General features: G+C 42.8%; 3 protein-coding genes across 8 annotated transcripts in view; 2 read left to right on the top strand and 1 right to left on the bottom strand.

The window, feature by feature from the left end:
* LOC103186909 (clathrin heavy chain 1) overlaps positions 1-5,381 on the top strand; it is a 62,607-nt gene extending 57,226 nt beyond the window's left edge. For all 3 annotated transcript variants that reach the window (XM_042338867.1, XM_007906175.2, XM_007906176.2), the window contains 2 exons: positions 3,417-3,492; positions 4,343-5,381. In XM_042338867.1, the coding sequence (XP_042194801.1) occupies positions 3,417-3,492; positions 4,343-4,473 (207 nt within the window). In that variant the 3' untranslated portion in view covers positions 4,474-5,381. The remainder of the gene's footprint in view (positions 1-3,416; positions 3,493-4,342) is intronic.
* Positions 5,382-10,376: 4,995 nt separating this feature from the next.
* On the bottom strand, positions 10,377-13,649 carry ptrh2 (peptidyl-tRNA hydrolase 2). Of its 3 annotated transcripts, none has more exons than XM_042338378.1 (2): positions 13,504-13,649; positions 10,377-11,573 (listed from the first exon to the last, which is right to left on the bottom strand). In XM_042338378.1, the coding sequence occupies exon 2, from the start codon at positions 11,548-11,550 to the stop codon at positions 11,032-11,034; it is 519 nt and encodes a 172-aa protein (XP_042194312.1). In that variant the 5' UTR covers positions 11,551-11,573; positions 13,504-13,649; the 3' UTR covers positions 10,377-11,031. The 3 variants fall into 3 exon arrangements, with proteins under 3 accessions (XP_042194312.1, XP_042194310.1, XP_042194311.1); XM_042338376.1 differs by lacking the exon at positions 13,504-13,649 and adding an exon at positions 12,514-12,613; XM_042338377.1 differs by lacking the exon at positions 13,504-13,649 and adding an exon at positions 12,548-12,604.
* Positions 12,627-15,853, top strand: part of vmp1 (vacuole membrane protein 1) — a 68,487-nt gene continuing 65,260 nt past the window's right edge. Inside the window, exon 1 of one of the 2 annotated variants that reach the window (XM_042338375.1) lies at positions 12,627-12,713. The gene's annotated coding sequence lies outside the window, so the exon portion shown is untranslated. Of the gene's footprint in view, positions 12,718-15,853 lie in introns of both variants that reach the window. The other variant, XM_042338374.1, reaches the window with a different exon arrangement.

Here is a 15,853-nt window from a genome sequence, read left to right as displayed (position 1 = left end):
CTTACTTATGGCCATGATAATGCAAAGCTATTTGCATAACACTTCAATATGATTCAGAACTGTCAATTTTAGTGTTAATGGTTGCTAATTGGCCTCATGTCCTGCAGCCCCTCTTAGAGGATTTTTTTTTCAACTAAGCTTTCTTCTCGTATACCCCCAGAGTCTCTAGCCGTACATTCATGGATAGGCTTAAGCTCTTGGGAGAAGAATCAATCCATCTAAAATACTCCCTGCTATTTTCGGCTTTTGCATAGTTTTCCTCTTAATCGGTATGCATAACATGTTCATTGTGAAGGCCAGAACAATAGAAATTGGACAGGAATGCAAAAAACAGACTAATTTCTGCAGAATAGTACAGTATTTGAGATGCACTTTCTTGACTTATCTCTGCATTAGTTGCTGTTCCGCTGAACTCTTACGAGTGTTGACTGACGAGGTGAAATCCTGTGATCTGAAGTATTCAGATGAAATGGTTAAACAAATTTATAATGTACTAATTGCTTAATTGCACCATTTGATGGCATATTTAAATGTACTTTTATCAGCTTGGATCAACATTTCTTAATGTAGTAATTGGACGTTTGGTCCTAGTGTGTGTTTAGAACATTGGACAACCAGTTCAAAGGAAACTATTAACAATATAGGTCCCTTTCAATGGATAAAATATCTCGACTTGTCACAATCTAGTTTAATTGAAAGAAAGACCTGCGTAGCTGATCATACTATATGCGTTCTTTCTGAAGATGGGAACTCGTCCCTAAAAGGTGTGGACTTTGTTAGATTTGTATTTGACTGAAATGACAATTTGTGGAGGATCCTGGACAGTGGATGCTGATGGGTTTTGACCATAGGGAATGTCCGTTTTAGTTTTTTTTTCTCATTATTTGATGAGGACATTTGGGCAAATTTTTATAGTATCCCAATTGCTGCTGTGCTATGGACCAAAAATTGAACCTGGGACCTTCTGGACCTGCAATGCTTTCACTTGTTTCCATTGTGAAAGCTATAGTTGCATGCTTATTGGGGCTGGCTTTGGAGCTGGTGTCCCTATACATATGGACAATGGTTCCTGAAACCAGTTTTGTTCAAAAGAAATTGATGTTTCAAAAATAAGCAACTGCACTAGATGACTTTCATAAGAACTGTGCTACCTCTATAGCTAAGTGGTTCTTTGAAATAGTTAAGAGTATTTCTTATTCTTGCTCTTCACAGTGAAATTGCATTTATTTGCAAACTTTTGCAGTCAAATATACACTTTTGTTTATTGTTTTTAACTTCCCTCCATTTGAAGTGTATGCCTTCATGTGTCAGCCTGGCTTAGTGGTAACACTCTCACCTCTCAGTCAGAAGGTTGTGTGTGGGTTCATGCCCCACGTTGGGACTTGGAATCGCATAGTCTTAATCGGACAATTCAATACAGCGCTTGGGGTTTGCATTGTTGGATGGATGAGTTGTTAAACCAAGAGATGTCTGCCTGTTAAAGATTCCATAGTAGTATTCAAAAAAGAGAAGGGAATTTCTCCCTATGTCCTGGCTAACAATCCCGCAAATAAAATTGGTCACTCATTCCACGGCTATTTGTGGGACATTGCTGTGCACAACTGGCTGCCATATTTCGTCCACAAAATAGTCAATCCGCTTTATAGCATATCCTGTGACCCACTTTGAGAAATCTTCATAAATGTGAAAGGCACCATATCAATTGCAAGGATTATTCATGAGGAAACTCAAGTCCCCAAATGCATGATTATCAACAAACAAATAACTCTCCTAGGGCCTGCCATCTGATATTTAAACTGCTTGGTGCTAATTGTGATTTGAAGTATTTTAAACACAAAAATACAATTTAAATCACACGTGGAAAACAAATGATTATGCTTATTTATGCTTGTCAAGTCTAAATGTTTAAACTGCTAGTTGCTCAAGCTTTACAGTGGAGTTCCACTTTGGAGATGCATTGATTATGCAAGTAGCTGATTGGGGCTGAGATCCTGTTTCCTTGACCAAAGCAATTGGCTTGCTTCATTCAATTAATGTATTGATTTGATTTCTCTCTGCATACCTCCGACTAATACAGTAACATCTGTTTTAATATTAACACAAGCTTGGGGGAGGGGAACCATTCAATGGATAAAGTCCAAATTGTGAACATTGCATGTAACAGTTGATTAAGTCGGCATTTTTTCCTACATTCCATGACTGACGCAGTCTTTACTAACATTCCTGAGTTTGGGTAGATACATTTTTTAAAAAAAGTGAAAGTCCTTGAGGACTGAACAGCCTGGCTTTTTAGTTGAATTTCTAGTAATCTAAGGAGATTTGTTGGTTTTTCTAAAAAAAAGCTTTGCTAGCTTTCCCTTTCTTAAATTTTACTTTCTACTGGGGATTCATTTTTTTTTTGCCATTTCCCCTGTTGTACTTCACAGTAGTGACTGGTCTAGACTGTCAAAGCTATTCAACTGCAGGACACATCACACCTAAGCTCCTGACTAGAGAAATCCCTGGCTTACTTCCGCTGCCTAACCTGGGGCTCCAAGAGCAATTGCACCTTTGCTGAGCTTAACTAATTCAACAGACCAATTAACAATTTAACTTGCCTGGGGTAACTTCGTTTTTTAGGAAGGGTGGGCGAAGGTTAATGTGGTGTAACTGAAGTGATCTGGAGGACATTGGAAAGAGTCATACAGTAAAACAAGTACAGGAATTTGTGATCATGGTTGGAATTTAAACTGGCATTTACTCCACTTATTTAATTGTTTGCAGAAACTTTTTCAGTAGTGATTGAATTCATATCTGATACAACATGAAGTTTTAACTTCAAAATAATCTAGTTCTCGGATCTGCTTTTCTCTGGGTAAGGTTCGTGTGGGGTACTTAATGGTAAACTGGCAACTTGTAGACATTTCTCAATACTTTTCTCCCCCTGCCCTTTCCCTGATTCTCAGTTTTCACTAATCATGCAATCTGCTCCCATTCCAGAGGCTGGTAGGAGCCCAAGAGTAGCCTTTGTTGGTGTTACAACTGCATGTTGCCTCCCTTTGGATTGCCCCAGAATAGGGATTTGGGTTATTGGCATGCACCACCATCACCCCTGGCTGCTGCATGTTGTATTTTTAACACATTATTGTAATGGATGTTCCTTGGTTATTTGGACAGGACTAATCCTCTTGTCTGTTCAGTAACTGGAGAAACGTACAGCTGTCAGCTTTTCAGTTTGGTTAAAATTGCTCTGGAAAATTTCAAGGCTGTTGTAAATGTCGTCATGAGTTCACATTGCTTACTGCGGTCCATTGAATGGTTCCTCTTGCCTCTTTTTGGAAACGTTTTTGAATTTGAAACCAGGCATTTCCTTCTACATTCAGCAGAAGTCGACTCGGTGGGAGAAATATTTCTCATTGGTATTTGGATTTTTTCAGGTGGATAAATTGGATGCATCTGAATCTCTGAGGAAAGAGGAGGAGCAGGCTACTGAGACGACACCTATCGTTTATGGTTAGTGAAGTGTTTGGCATACACAGAATCTTTTTCTGAATATATGTACTTCACATACTTAAACCTACATTGAAATGACTTGTATACAGTGAAGGTTCAAAGATAGTCTTAAAGAAAACCTAAATTTTGTAAGGTGGTTGGAAGTACATAGGCCATACAGTACCTACTTTACTGCCTTACTTGCCTTTCGATTTGACTTTAGAAGTACTTTGAGATGTCTCGAAGATGTGATAAGGTGCTATATTAAATGCAAAAATTATAACTTGACCAGATTGGTTTGCCTACCAAGCAGCTTTCCCACAACCATTAAAATACATATTTAGTTCTCCCTAATGCTAAAATGTTAACAAAACACAGATTCCTTGATTATAAATTTAAAGTCAGCATTCTAATAGTTCAGAAATTCTTAAAATTCACTCCCTTCATGGGACACAATCAGCTTCGTCTGTTTGACAAAGGGGTACCAAGGAGTTGTAGGATATTCCTTTCTTTTGCCTGGGTCTGTTGAGAGTAGTGAAGTGTTCCATCAATTAAGTGGCAAAACAGCACATTTTAATCTTTAATGGGATTAGTTCAGATTCTATATCTAGAGAATGTAGATTGTTTTGGTGCTTTGCTGATTTGCTTCCTTGGAGAAGTATATTAACATAACTGCAGTGCTTTCTCCTTCTAGATGTAGTCACTATGATATTGTTGCAAAGCATTAGTACGTCTCAAACAATTGAGGTGTGGATGTTTGAAAACGCTTGCGTTTGAGCAGTTCTAATAGTTTTTCCTCCTTTAATCCTTCGGCATCGTCTTTCAAGAAGGGCCCTTAGCAGAACACTAACTGTGTACTCTTTCTGTACAGGTCAGTCACAGCTCATGTTGACGGCTGGACCCAGTGTTAGCGTCCCTCCACAGGCTGCTTACGGCTATGGTTACGGTGGACATGGAGCACAAACATATGCTCCACCGGGAACATACGGGTATACCATGTAATGTACTAGTTTGAGTTGCCCGCCTGCTCAGCATCTGCCAGCCCTGCCGGTTTCCTTCAACACCTTGCAACAGGGAAGAGAAAACAAAGTTCTTTGTATTCAATTGTACGTCATGAAGGACTTCAGTCTTGTTTTTTTTTCGAGTTATAAACGTTTGGATCACAGCTGTCTAATTCATCTTTCACATTCCACATTAATTAGATTGTGATTTTTTTTTTAAAAAAGGGGAATGGTTGTCATGTTTAAAAGCTCACAGTGCAAACTTAACGTCCTGCAAAAGTCTGTAAAGAATTTAATTTGCACTCTGTAGTGACCAGACTCCAGTGTAGTATCTCAAAAACTGTCTGTAAGCAGCTTGTGGGCTGTCTAAATGCAGTAAATCGCATTCATATAAAGCTATGATATTAGCAGAATTTAAGTACAGGAGTACCATTAATTACTTGTAAGATGTTAAGCAAAAAACACTAATCACAGTGCACCCAACAACATGATCTAAACGTTGGAAATTTATAGCGTGTTCTGTAAAGTTTCATTTTGAAGACGTACAAAAAAAGTTCAGGCAACTGATAACCAAGTTTAAACTCTTCCCAATCTATGCAGGCTCTGTTTAATCTATATGGAGATTTTTAAGTTTCTACTATTCCATTTGCTCACTCCTTTGCGGTTACGGATGACCTCTGTCATGCTATATCAGTGCTGATAATACGGGACCATTGTTTTGACAAACTCCCTAAACCGAAATCTGATGTGTGTATGTGTGTATATCCAACCCTGTGCTAAGGTCTCGCGTATGCTGGATATTGTGGTGTGTTAGGTCACTGTCTTTGAGTGTACAGATTAAAAACTGTCCCATCTGTTTTGTGCAATTTGAAATGATATTCAAATTGGAAATAAAATTACAGGACTGTGGACTTTTGGTGAAATGTGTTTAATCCTTCTTTCTGTTTTATTTCATTGTTGATGACCCTTAATCTGAAGGAAAAAAATAAGGGTTATTTTACTTTATAGTGCTGATGTCTGAGAAGCTCAATGGTGCACCCTAACTGCACAAAGGATCATTCACTAGATTGGCTGTTTGAGTACTTTCTCCGTGCACCATTTTCTTAACCACAACTTTCCAAGAACTAAAATTCAACATCTCTAGACATTCTTGCAGTGATTTCCGGATGGTTAAGTTTTTTTTGTAGTTATTATTAACCCTCAAGTTCTATAGAACAATAAAAACAGAGCAAAAGACCTACTCTCTACTGGCTATGAGGTTTCAGATTTCTTCTTGAAGCCAATATAGATTCTACCTCAAGCACTGTTCACTGTTTTAACTATCCTTAAAAAAAAGATTAATTTTACCCTTTGCTTCTTGGTTCTTTTGTTTTTCCCCCCCAGCTGAGATGCCCATCTAGCATTAAGTGCATTGAGCCTCTGACATAGAATTATATAGCACAGGAGGCCATTCGGCTCGTGTCTGTGCCAGCTCTTTGAAAAGAGCAAATCAATCCCACTCTCCTCTCTCCTGAAAGGTGATGCATTCCTACCCACTCATGTCAACACGTCAGGGACCATTTGTGTTTATCAACACGAACGTGTTTGCTGACCTAGGCAGTAACAAGCAGACTAGATATTCTGTAATTAAAATTTCTGTACCATGTATTTACATGCATTTTCATTGATTTATTTTAAAAAATAGACATACATTTAATTGAAATTCCTGAACTATTTATTTACATGGATTTTCCTTACTTTATAAAAATTTCATTAACTTACTAAATTAGTCCCAAGAAAAATAAGTCGTTTAAGATACTTAGGATATCAACAAAGTTTTTAGTAATAATAATCCTTGCATTTGACATAGTGCTGTATCACATCATTGAGACATCTCCAAGCGCTTCACGGAATATACTGTCAAGTGAATAATAATAATCCTTGCATTTAGTATATTGCCTTATCAAATCTTCAAGAGGTCTCAAAGTGCTTCACAGAATATATTGTAAAGTGAATTAACTATATTTTGTGGGTGAAATGCAACAGCCAATTGTGCACAGCAGTGTCCCACAAACAGTTGTGGATTGAGTGACCAAATTTTTTTTGGAAGGGATTATTACCCTTGGAAAAGCAATCCACCAATCAAAAAACAACGGGTTGCCTACTGTCTGCTCGATAAAGAGGCGTGTGGAGTAAGGAAACTTGCCCAACGATTCGCCCTGCCTGGAAATCGAACCCAGGTTTTCTCGCCCGCGAGGCAAGTGCTTTAACTGCTAAGCTACAGTACTCCACAAATTGACTATGTGGGTGAAACACAGTAGGCTATTGTGCATATCAGTATCCCACAAACGGTCATGGATTGAGTGACCAAATTTATTTTCTTTAAGGGATTATTACCCCCTGAAAGCAATCTACCAATTGACCACCAACCAGATTCCTACTCATTGCTTGGTAAACTGAGGCGCGTGGAGTGAGGAAGCGTGCCTAAGGTTTCATCCCGCCTGGCAAACAAAGCCGAGTGAGGCGAGTGCTCTAACCAATAAGCTATAGGACTACTAATACTCTGCACGTTACTATAAATCATTGGTGAGACCATATTTAAGTATTGAGTACTGTATAAGTATAAAAATGATATTAGAGAATTGTGAAGATGGAGGAGGGCAACCAAAATGATTGAAGGAATGGAAGGCCTGGACTATGAGTGACTAAGTAAATTGCGTTTGTTCACCCTGGAAAAGAAGATTGAGAGGTGACATGATTGCTGTCTTTAAGATTCTAAAGGGGCAAAACAATATAGATCATGACCGGCTGCTTCAACTTGTCCAAAATATTAAGAGCTGCGATTGAAGGGGGGAAATTCAGAACAAATCTACACAAACACTATTTCAGTGAGCGAATAGTGAACCTGTGGAACAGGCTCCTGAGGGAGACGGTTGAAGCAGGAAGAAAAAAATAACAACTTGCACTTATTTACTGCCGTCCATGCAGCGTAGTCTCAGAGCGCCTGCCCAAACGAGATGGACGTTAGGTTTTTTTTGTCTGGTATTTCTTATGCTCTTCTGTTCTTATTAATGTGCAAAGGGATTGGAACTTCACGTTTTGGGGTTGATATAAGCAGGATAGCGACAAACAGGTTCCACATAAGTGGGTATAACTGGATATTACTGTATCGCTCATGGTGTTTCAAACTGGAAATGTAATTTTGCTAATTGAAGTTTTTTTTGGAAGCTGAAATCCTAAAGCAATTTTCCTGGAGGCAGTCTGTGCTAAGGTACAGTTCCATTACTGGCAGCAGTGGTTTGCCTGGAAACCGTATGTTGGATAAAGACAGAATCCAGGTTGGCTGAGATGTTTGCCAACACTGAAGAAAGTATTCAAGAAGGTCTTCCTTTCATGGGTGAGTGTGATCCTGGGCGATACATACATTTACCTATGAGCTGAGGCTATATTGGGTAAGGCAATCCTAGTTGGACAGCTGTTATGAAAACCTATAATCCAGTACTTTGTAATGAAATGGAGTCCTGTAGCTCAGTGGTTAAGAGCAATCGCTTTGCAAGCGAGAGACCTGAGTTCAATTCCAGGCAGAGGGCGAAACCTTGGGCAAGTTTCCTTACTCCACACAGAGCCTAATAATAATCCCTCCAAAACAAAAACAATAATAAATTGGTCATTTTCAATCTATGACTGTTTGTGGGACATTGCTGTGCGCAATTGGCTGCCGCGTTCGCCCACAAATATACAGTCAATTCACTTTACTGTGTGTTCTGTGAAGCGCTTTGGGACGTCCTCCCGACGTGAAAAGCGCTATATCAAATGCAAGGATTATTATTATTATTATTAAATGTAATGCTAAGTAGCACCGCTCTTGTATTGCTGGTAAGTGTGTATCAGCCATGCAGTTAATTCTACTTCAGTAACAAACTTGAGTAGTTAAAATAAACTTGCACAGTTGTTGCTTTTCCACAAGGAGGGCAGTCAAATATGAAGTGAGCTGGTTTCAGAAATGCTAATTGCCCTACAGAGCCTTCAGCATTAGGAGGACATGAATTGGGGCATCCTTCCCACTTGGCACATCAAGAAGGAAATTAATATTAATTGAAATATCTATTAGAATTAAAAGACAAAGTAGGAATGAAACTCAGTGGAGGCTAATTCCTTTCCCTGCTATGTTATATTCAATCCATCCATTCTTCGAGTTCCAAACAGCTGTGAATGGGATAATAATAATAACTTGCGTTTGATGTAGCGCTTTATCACATCGTCTCAAAGCGCTTCACTGAATATAATAATACTTGCATTTGATATAGCGCTTTTCACATCTTCGAGACATCTCAAAGCGTTTCACAGAATATGCCGTAAAGTGAATTGACTATATTTGTGGGCGAACGTGGCAGCCAATTGCGCACAGCAATGTCCCACAAACAGTCGTGGATTGAAAATGACCAATTTATTATTGTTTTTGGTTTTGGAGGATTATTATTAGGCTCTGTGTGGAGTAAGGAAACTTGCCCAAGGTTTCGCCCCGACCTGCCGGGGATTGAATTCAGGTCTCTCACTTGCAAAGCGAGTGCTCTAACCACTGAGCTACAGGACTCCACAATATACTGTAAAGTGAATTGACTGTATACTTTGTGGGCAGAACGCAGCAGCCAATTGCATACAGCATTGTCCCATACTCGTGGATTGAGTGAACCAATTATTTTTTAGGGGATTTTTACCCCCGGAAATGATCCGCCAATCAACTAACAACCGAGTTCCCACTTACTGCAAGGTAAACAGAATCGTGTGAAATGAGGAAACATAAGATTTCACCTTTTTCAAAATGCTAAGAAATGGTAGATAATCACAATATTGGACATGTACTGGAACATTTTAATATTAATAATGGTCATTTTAATGAGGACTATTTATTACAGAGTCCACTGTTGGTCTCATCAATTGGTCAGGGTTTTCTGTTATCTTTATGTATTCAGATCCTACCGTACAAATGTACACACGATCTTCTGTTCTTTCTACTTCAATATACTGAGAAAGAGGTCATAGGCAGGAAGGTGACCTTCATGCAGTGGGAATAATTTCCAATTCTCAGAACTAATAACTGGAAAATGGCAGCAGCCAAAGATAATTAGACCAATTAACTACAATTTTAGAAATCATTAACTTTTTTCCTCTCACTGGACATGTTTATAGTGGTTAATGGGTTTTTGAAAAAATAAAAGCCAGAAATAGTAAATTGGATTGCAGAATAAATGTGTGTAAACCCACGAGGACGGAATGCATTACTTTTCTTCCCTAACAACCCTTTTCCCACCCCCAACTTTCCACCATGTTCTTTAACAAGTGAGTTCATCAGTGCTGATATCAGCTTTCTCAATGCCTGTACCATTGGATCCAGATGTTCATTGAGGGTAAGAGATTGTGTGCTGTATTTAACTATTAATAAGCTGCTCAGTGTGATCCCACTCAAACTTGGCAACTGATTGCGCACAGCAGTGTCTCACAAACAGTCGTAGATTGAGTGATCAAATTCTTTTTTTTAAGGGATTATTACCCCAGAAAATGATCTGCCAATCAATTAACCCCCCTTCCCCTCCCCTCTCCCCCCGACACGAGCTCGGGTCTGAAATGCTGTACTGTGTCCAGGACCTCAGGACGTCCTCCCAACGTGAAAGGCGCTATACAAATGTAATCTTGTTGTTGTTAACAACCGGGTTCCTACTTACTGCTAGGTAAACAGGCGTGTGGAGTAAAGATATTGCCTAAGGTTTCGCCCTGCTCAGGAATCAAGCCCGGGTCCTCTCACTTGTGAGGCTAGTGCTCATTTAAGTCAAAAGTTAAAGAATGAGAAACTGTTTCTCAGCATACATCAGTAGCCACCTTTTAAATTTTAGTTAATGGATGGAAAAACAATTTATTACTGCAGAATTGACAAAAGCTACCTTTTAATTTTTTGCATCAATTCATTTAAAATCAAGCCAAAAAAAGTTCAATATTATAAATTCATAAAACATGGTTTGCCACCCTGAGATTTAAACTGTGCAGAGGTTCGTGATAGCGTGGCCAAGACCCCAGTCATTTGGTCCCCTGGACACTTCATGCCAACTGGTTGGTAAATTCTTGCTTGGGTTGGCTGTCTGTCCAGAGTTTACGTGCTGAAGGAAACAGTAAACTTGCAAAGATAGGCTCAGGGTGAGTTTACAGTCTCATGTACTTTCTAAATGAGCTTCCCTTTGGAGTGCATTTGTTTCATGCTGAACAGCCTGGAGTGGATGTGCTGGCAGGACCTTTCCCTTCACAGTGTGGCTTGCATCTCATCGTTGGGATTGAGCATGATGGAGTTGATACAACAATGACAAGCCTGCAGCTGTCAATCCTGCACATCTACTGTACTCTATTCAACACAAAATGGATGATTAAAGGCACTGCAACAGTGTCTTGTAAATAAAGATAAACAGGAGGATGGGGATTCAGAGCCCATTCAGAGAAGCGTTCATTATCATTTTTGCCTTTGCCAACTCCTTCAGATCGAATCCAGGACGTCCATTGGGAACCCACAGTACAATTCACTTGTAACTAAGGTTCAGTAAAGCTTCAGGTGCCCTGTCACCTTGTCCACGAGCCCCACAGGGCCTGGACCAACCCCCAAGACAGTACGTGAACCAGGTGCAATCTGAGTACGGCCAGCGTCCTGAATCAAACTCACGCTGAGCCCCAGCTCTTTGGCGTGAGCCAACAGATCAATCATAGATTCCTCATCTGGGGCCTTGACGACCACTTTTGGCTGCCCGCAGTACTCCCACTGTTTGAGCAGTTCGGGATTCCGTTTCTGGAGCTGTCTGTACGCAGAGACTGCAGCGTGTGAGCACTGAGCTGCTACTTTACCCTTTCCCATCTTCAGATCATTGCGAACTACCAAGACCATTTTAAACTCTCCACTCTCCCCCATGGTGCTCGTCTCCATTAGCCCTCCCTGTCCCAGGGGAGTAGTTAGACCTTTTAACGATCGGAAAAAACGTCCACGAAGCATCCAGCCCAGGCATAAACCACACCCGACACCAGCCAAGACACCGAGAGCTATAGGGCTGGACAGAGCCTCCATACTGAGTGTTTCACTCTGAAGATCTAAGTTCAACGATGAAAAAATATTTAATAGTCACATTTTTTAAAGTTAAATTTAGCAACACCTGAACTAAACAATAACATAATTCTGTACTTACAGAGTCTGAACGTCTTATAGATAAGGGTAAGATTATTAATAATAACCTTTGTGTTTGATACAGCACCTTGCGCACTGGGAGCACATCTCCAATGGATTGAGTGGAAGGTGCATTTTTGTTGGCAAACACAGCAGCTAATTTGCACACAGCAATGTCTCGGGTGTCCGTTAAGCGAATATTAACTTAAATATTATCTGGGGATTGTCGTGAGAAACTCCTCATTTCCACTGGTAACAGAGGATCTTAAAGGCAAGAACTCAGTGCATCAACCAGACCATGAACTCAAAGTGCCGACCCCTCCCCCCCCCCACCCCCAACCTTCAAACTCAAGAGACAAGAGGCTAACAACTAAGGCGGACTGACACGCGAAACAGAAATGAAGTGAGGGGGAGAAAAGGGAGTGGGGGGGGAAGAGAGGGGGAGCAGAGGGGAGAGGGGGAGCAGAGGGGGGAGGGGAGAGGGAGAGGGGGGAGAGGGAGAGGGGGGAGGGGGAGCAGAGGGAGGGGAGCAGAGGGGGGAGGGGGAGCAGAGGGGGAGGGGAGAGAGAGGAGGGGGAGCAGAGGGGAGAGGGGGGAGAGGGAGAGGGGAGGGGAGAGGGAGAGGGGAGAGGGGGAGCAGAGGGAGAGGGGGGAGGGGGAGCAGAGGGGGGAGGGGGAGCAGAGGGGGAGGGGAGGGAGTAGAGAGAGGGGGGAGAGGGGGAGGGGGAGTAGAGAGGGGGGAGGGGGAGAGAGAAGGGGGAGGGGGAGCAGAGGGGAGAGGGGGAGCAGAGGGGGAGTAGAGGGGGGAGGGGGCAGAGAGAGGGGGAGTAGAGAGGGGAGGGGGATCAGAGGGGAGGGGGGGGTTACCTGTCGTGACCATTAACGCCACGAGTTACGTTACCGGCGACCAAACCGCACGCGGGAAGGAACCGCTCAGCGCTCCCACCGGATATCCGGCCTCTACGCGCTTTGTACTTCCGGTGCTTGTGAAGAGAAACACGTCTACTTCCGGTGCGGCTCTCAAACCGCGTCTGAGGGGAAGCGGCCGCCGATACCGAGAGAGAGAGAGAGGTAACCCGGGGGGGGGGAGCGGGGCCCGGGGGGGGGAGCGGGGCCCGGGGGGGGGGAGCGGGGCCCGGGGGGGGGAGGGGGCCGGGGGGGGGGAGCGGGGCCGGGGGGGGGGGGCGGGGCCGGGGGGGGGGGCGGGCCGGGGGGGGGGGGAGCGGGGCCCGGGGGGGGGGAGCGGGGCCGTGTCGGGGTGGGGCTGTGGTGGGGCTGTGTCGGGGCTGTGTCGGGGGGGGGAGCGGGGCCCGGGGGGGGGGCGGGGCATGTGGGGGGTAGAGCCTGTGCCGAGGGTGAGGTGACCAACCAGGTTCCTTGTGAGCGAGTTCTGTGGCCACAGCACCGGGTGGGGGCTGTGGTGGGGGCTGTGTCGGGGGTTGGGGGCTGTGGTGGGGGCTGTGTCGGGGGTTGGGGGCTGTGTCGGGGGGTGGGGGCTGTGTCGGGGCTCTGTCGGGGGGTGGGGGCTGTGGTGGGGGCTGTGTCGGGGGGTGGGGGCTGTGGTGGGGGCTGTGTCGGGGGTGGGGGCTGTGTCGGGGTTGGAGCTGCCGAGGAGCCCCGTTACACATGTGACACCGGCGGCTCTCACTGGTAACGAGTAATTTAAATGTATTAAAGGGCAGTTGGAGAGGGAGGTTTTCCTGACTGAGACACACAGAGAGAGAGAGAGAAACACATACAGTTACACTGGAAGGACATCACGAAGCGCTTATAATAATGTTAAATTGGATTTGATGAAGTTGTGGAGTAAATCTATGGTGTGGATCTACAGAGCTCTGTGTGTGTGTGTGTGTTTACCTTTTTTTAACAGATTTCTGTAGGGTCCTGTGGATTATTTCCCCCAATTCTCTGTTGGAATCAGCTTTGCGGCAATGGGGTTTGCGAAGGAATGTGAATTTTTATTACTAATAATTAATCCTTGCATCTGATGTTGTGCCTTATCACACCTTTGAGACGTCTCAAAGTCCTTCGAGGAACATACTGTAAAGTGTATATTTTGTGGGCAAAATTTAATCTCGACGATGGGAATAAGATGCGGTGAATTTGTATGGACCACTGTGCAATGAAGGAAATAATGCAATAAGGTGTCTGATGAAATAATGTGGTTTAATACATTAAACTGTGATAAAGAATAATGGAGAGAATTTGCCTTACTCAGATTGAGTAATTCAAGTGATACGACCGCAAGGTAAACCTGTGTTTGTTTGCTGATCAGTCTTTGTGTATTGCTGTCTTATCTCGACGGATTATGTGAGACAAGTGGTCCCGGCTAGTTTGTCAAGAACTAAGTACATTCTAGTATTGACGCTGGGAATGCCCTCTTATTGAAAGATTTTTAGTAATTTTTTTTGTGTGCTTTTTAAAAAATATAGCAGATAAATGGGATGGAAAGATACTAAGAGTTGGATTTTTTGGGTCAGCTGGGAATCTCACACACTCAGAAACCCATTGCTATGCTTAAGAGTATCCAAATAAAAATGAATATCTCTCTTTGTCTAAAATGGAGGGTGCGCACTCTTCCTTATCCTGGAAAGTATTACTCTGGTTGGCAAGTGCCAAGGCTTAGGGACCCCAGAGTAACACTGTTTATTTTCCTGCTGGTTGTCCACTTAGGACAACACTGCGTTAGCTATGTAAGCTTTGGCTTGCAGGGTTAATAGAAATTGAGTGAGAAGAATCCTAGCCCTCAGTGACTGGACTCCCTACTAAGACCCGAGGACAGGTCAGATTGTCTGGTCTGTCATCAGCAGGGCCTTGGAGTACTGTGGATATGACTGGCACTGAAACTTTCAGCAATAATAAGATAGTCACAGAGGAACAACTCTTTTCTGATCTTCCATTGCCAGATGCATCACTTTCAAGCCTCCTAAGCCACAAAGGGATCCTTAAACACCAGCAACAACAATTTGCAATGATATAGTGCCCTTCAAGTTGGATGGCGTCGTGGACCACCCCCTTCCCCAGATGATAGTCACTGGGTAGTTTAGATAATTGACAATCTCATGTTGGAGCCATCGCTAGGTGGCTAGCAGGTGCCTGAACCTCCTTGTTGGTTCCCTGATTGGCAGCCCAACTCAGCATGAAATGTGTGAGAGCATTGTGACCCTCCTCTGCCAGTTTAGGCACACACCTCTCCCTACCCAGTGAGTGGTGGTTTCACCAGTTCAAATTGAGGAGCTTCAGCAGCAGATCCTTACCTGCCTGGATAGCGTCAAGGTAGATCCCAAGCCCTGGATTTTTGAATGTTTGTCCAGGTAATGCCATTCTGCAGCTGTCGTTCCGAGCTTGCCACATAAACTATTCATCAAACATCTGTCTCAGTGATATTGTTCATGAAATCTGCGTTCAGTTCAATAAAGAACACCTTTTTGTTGGATTTGGGTGAGAAGGAATGTGCTCGAATCTGGTTAGTCTATTAGCTTTACTGCCTTTATTATTTATTATTATTTATCACGTGTCTGAAAACCTTTCTCTTCGACCATTCCTATGGTCACCTCCTCCCTCCCCACAGCTAGACACACACTCTGGGACGTTACCCTGCGTGAGGGGCGCTATATGAATGTTATATATAAACTTGTAGCTGTTTTGTAATTCTTAATGGTTTATGTTGTTCCATATTTGCACACTGTGCTGGTTTTCTCATACAGCTTGCATATGTTTGGAAAAATTACAAGGAGCTGTTTACATTGCGTTGAGAGTGTGCTTCAAAGAGTTTGCTGTTTCTGGTTGTTGATCAAAGAGGAATGACTAGTAATGATTGCAGTCAATGGGGGAGGGGGGTGGGGGTGGAGAGTTTGCTAACAATCAGTCACCCAACAGAAGGTATTTTGCATAAATACCTACCTCATGTGAAGTGTGGCATCTACGCTTGGAAATAATATGTTTACAGAATAAACCAGTTTATCTTTCAGTTGAGAATGCAAGGGCATGGGTTTCACCCATCTTGCTACGATGATAAGGTTGTTTTTGGCGATCTGTTCAGATATAGAAAACTGAGTGTCATTTGTAAGTGTACTAAGAATTTTGTACTCTTGAAACCAGAGGTAATTGATAAAGAAGGTTCACAACCTGCTGGCGAGAGGAAAAGATGTTGGTCCCTGAGAGGCTGGGTCAGTGCAATATCTTACTTGATTAGTATATATAATCA

This window comes from Callorhinchus milii, unplaced genomic scaffold (assembly GCF_018977255.1).
Source record: "Callorhinchus milii isolate IMCB2004 unplaced genomic scaffold, IMCB_Cmil_1.0 Scaffold10, whole genome shotgun sequence".
Classification (NCBI taxonomy): Eukaryota; Metazoa; Chordata; class Chondrichthyes; order Chimaeriformes; family Callorhinchidae; genus Callorhinchus; species Callorhinchus milii.
The sequence above is the reverse complement of the archived record's forward strand: the minus strand, read 5'-3'. Positions and strand labels throughout refer to the sequence as shown.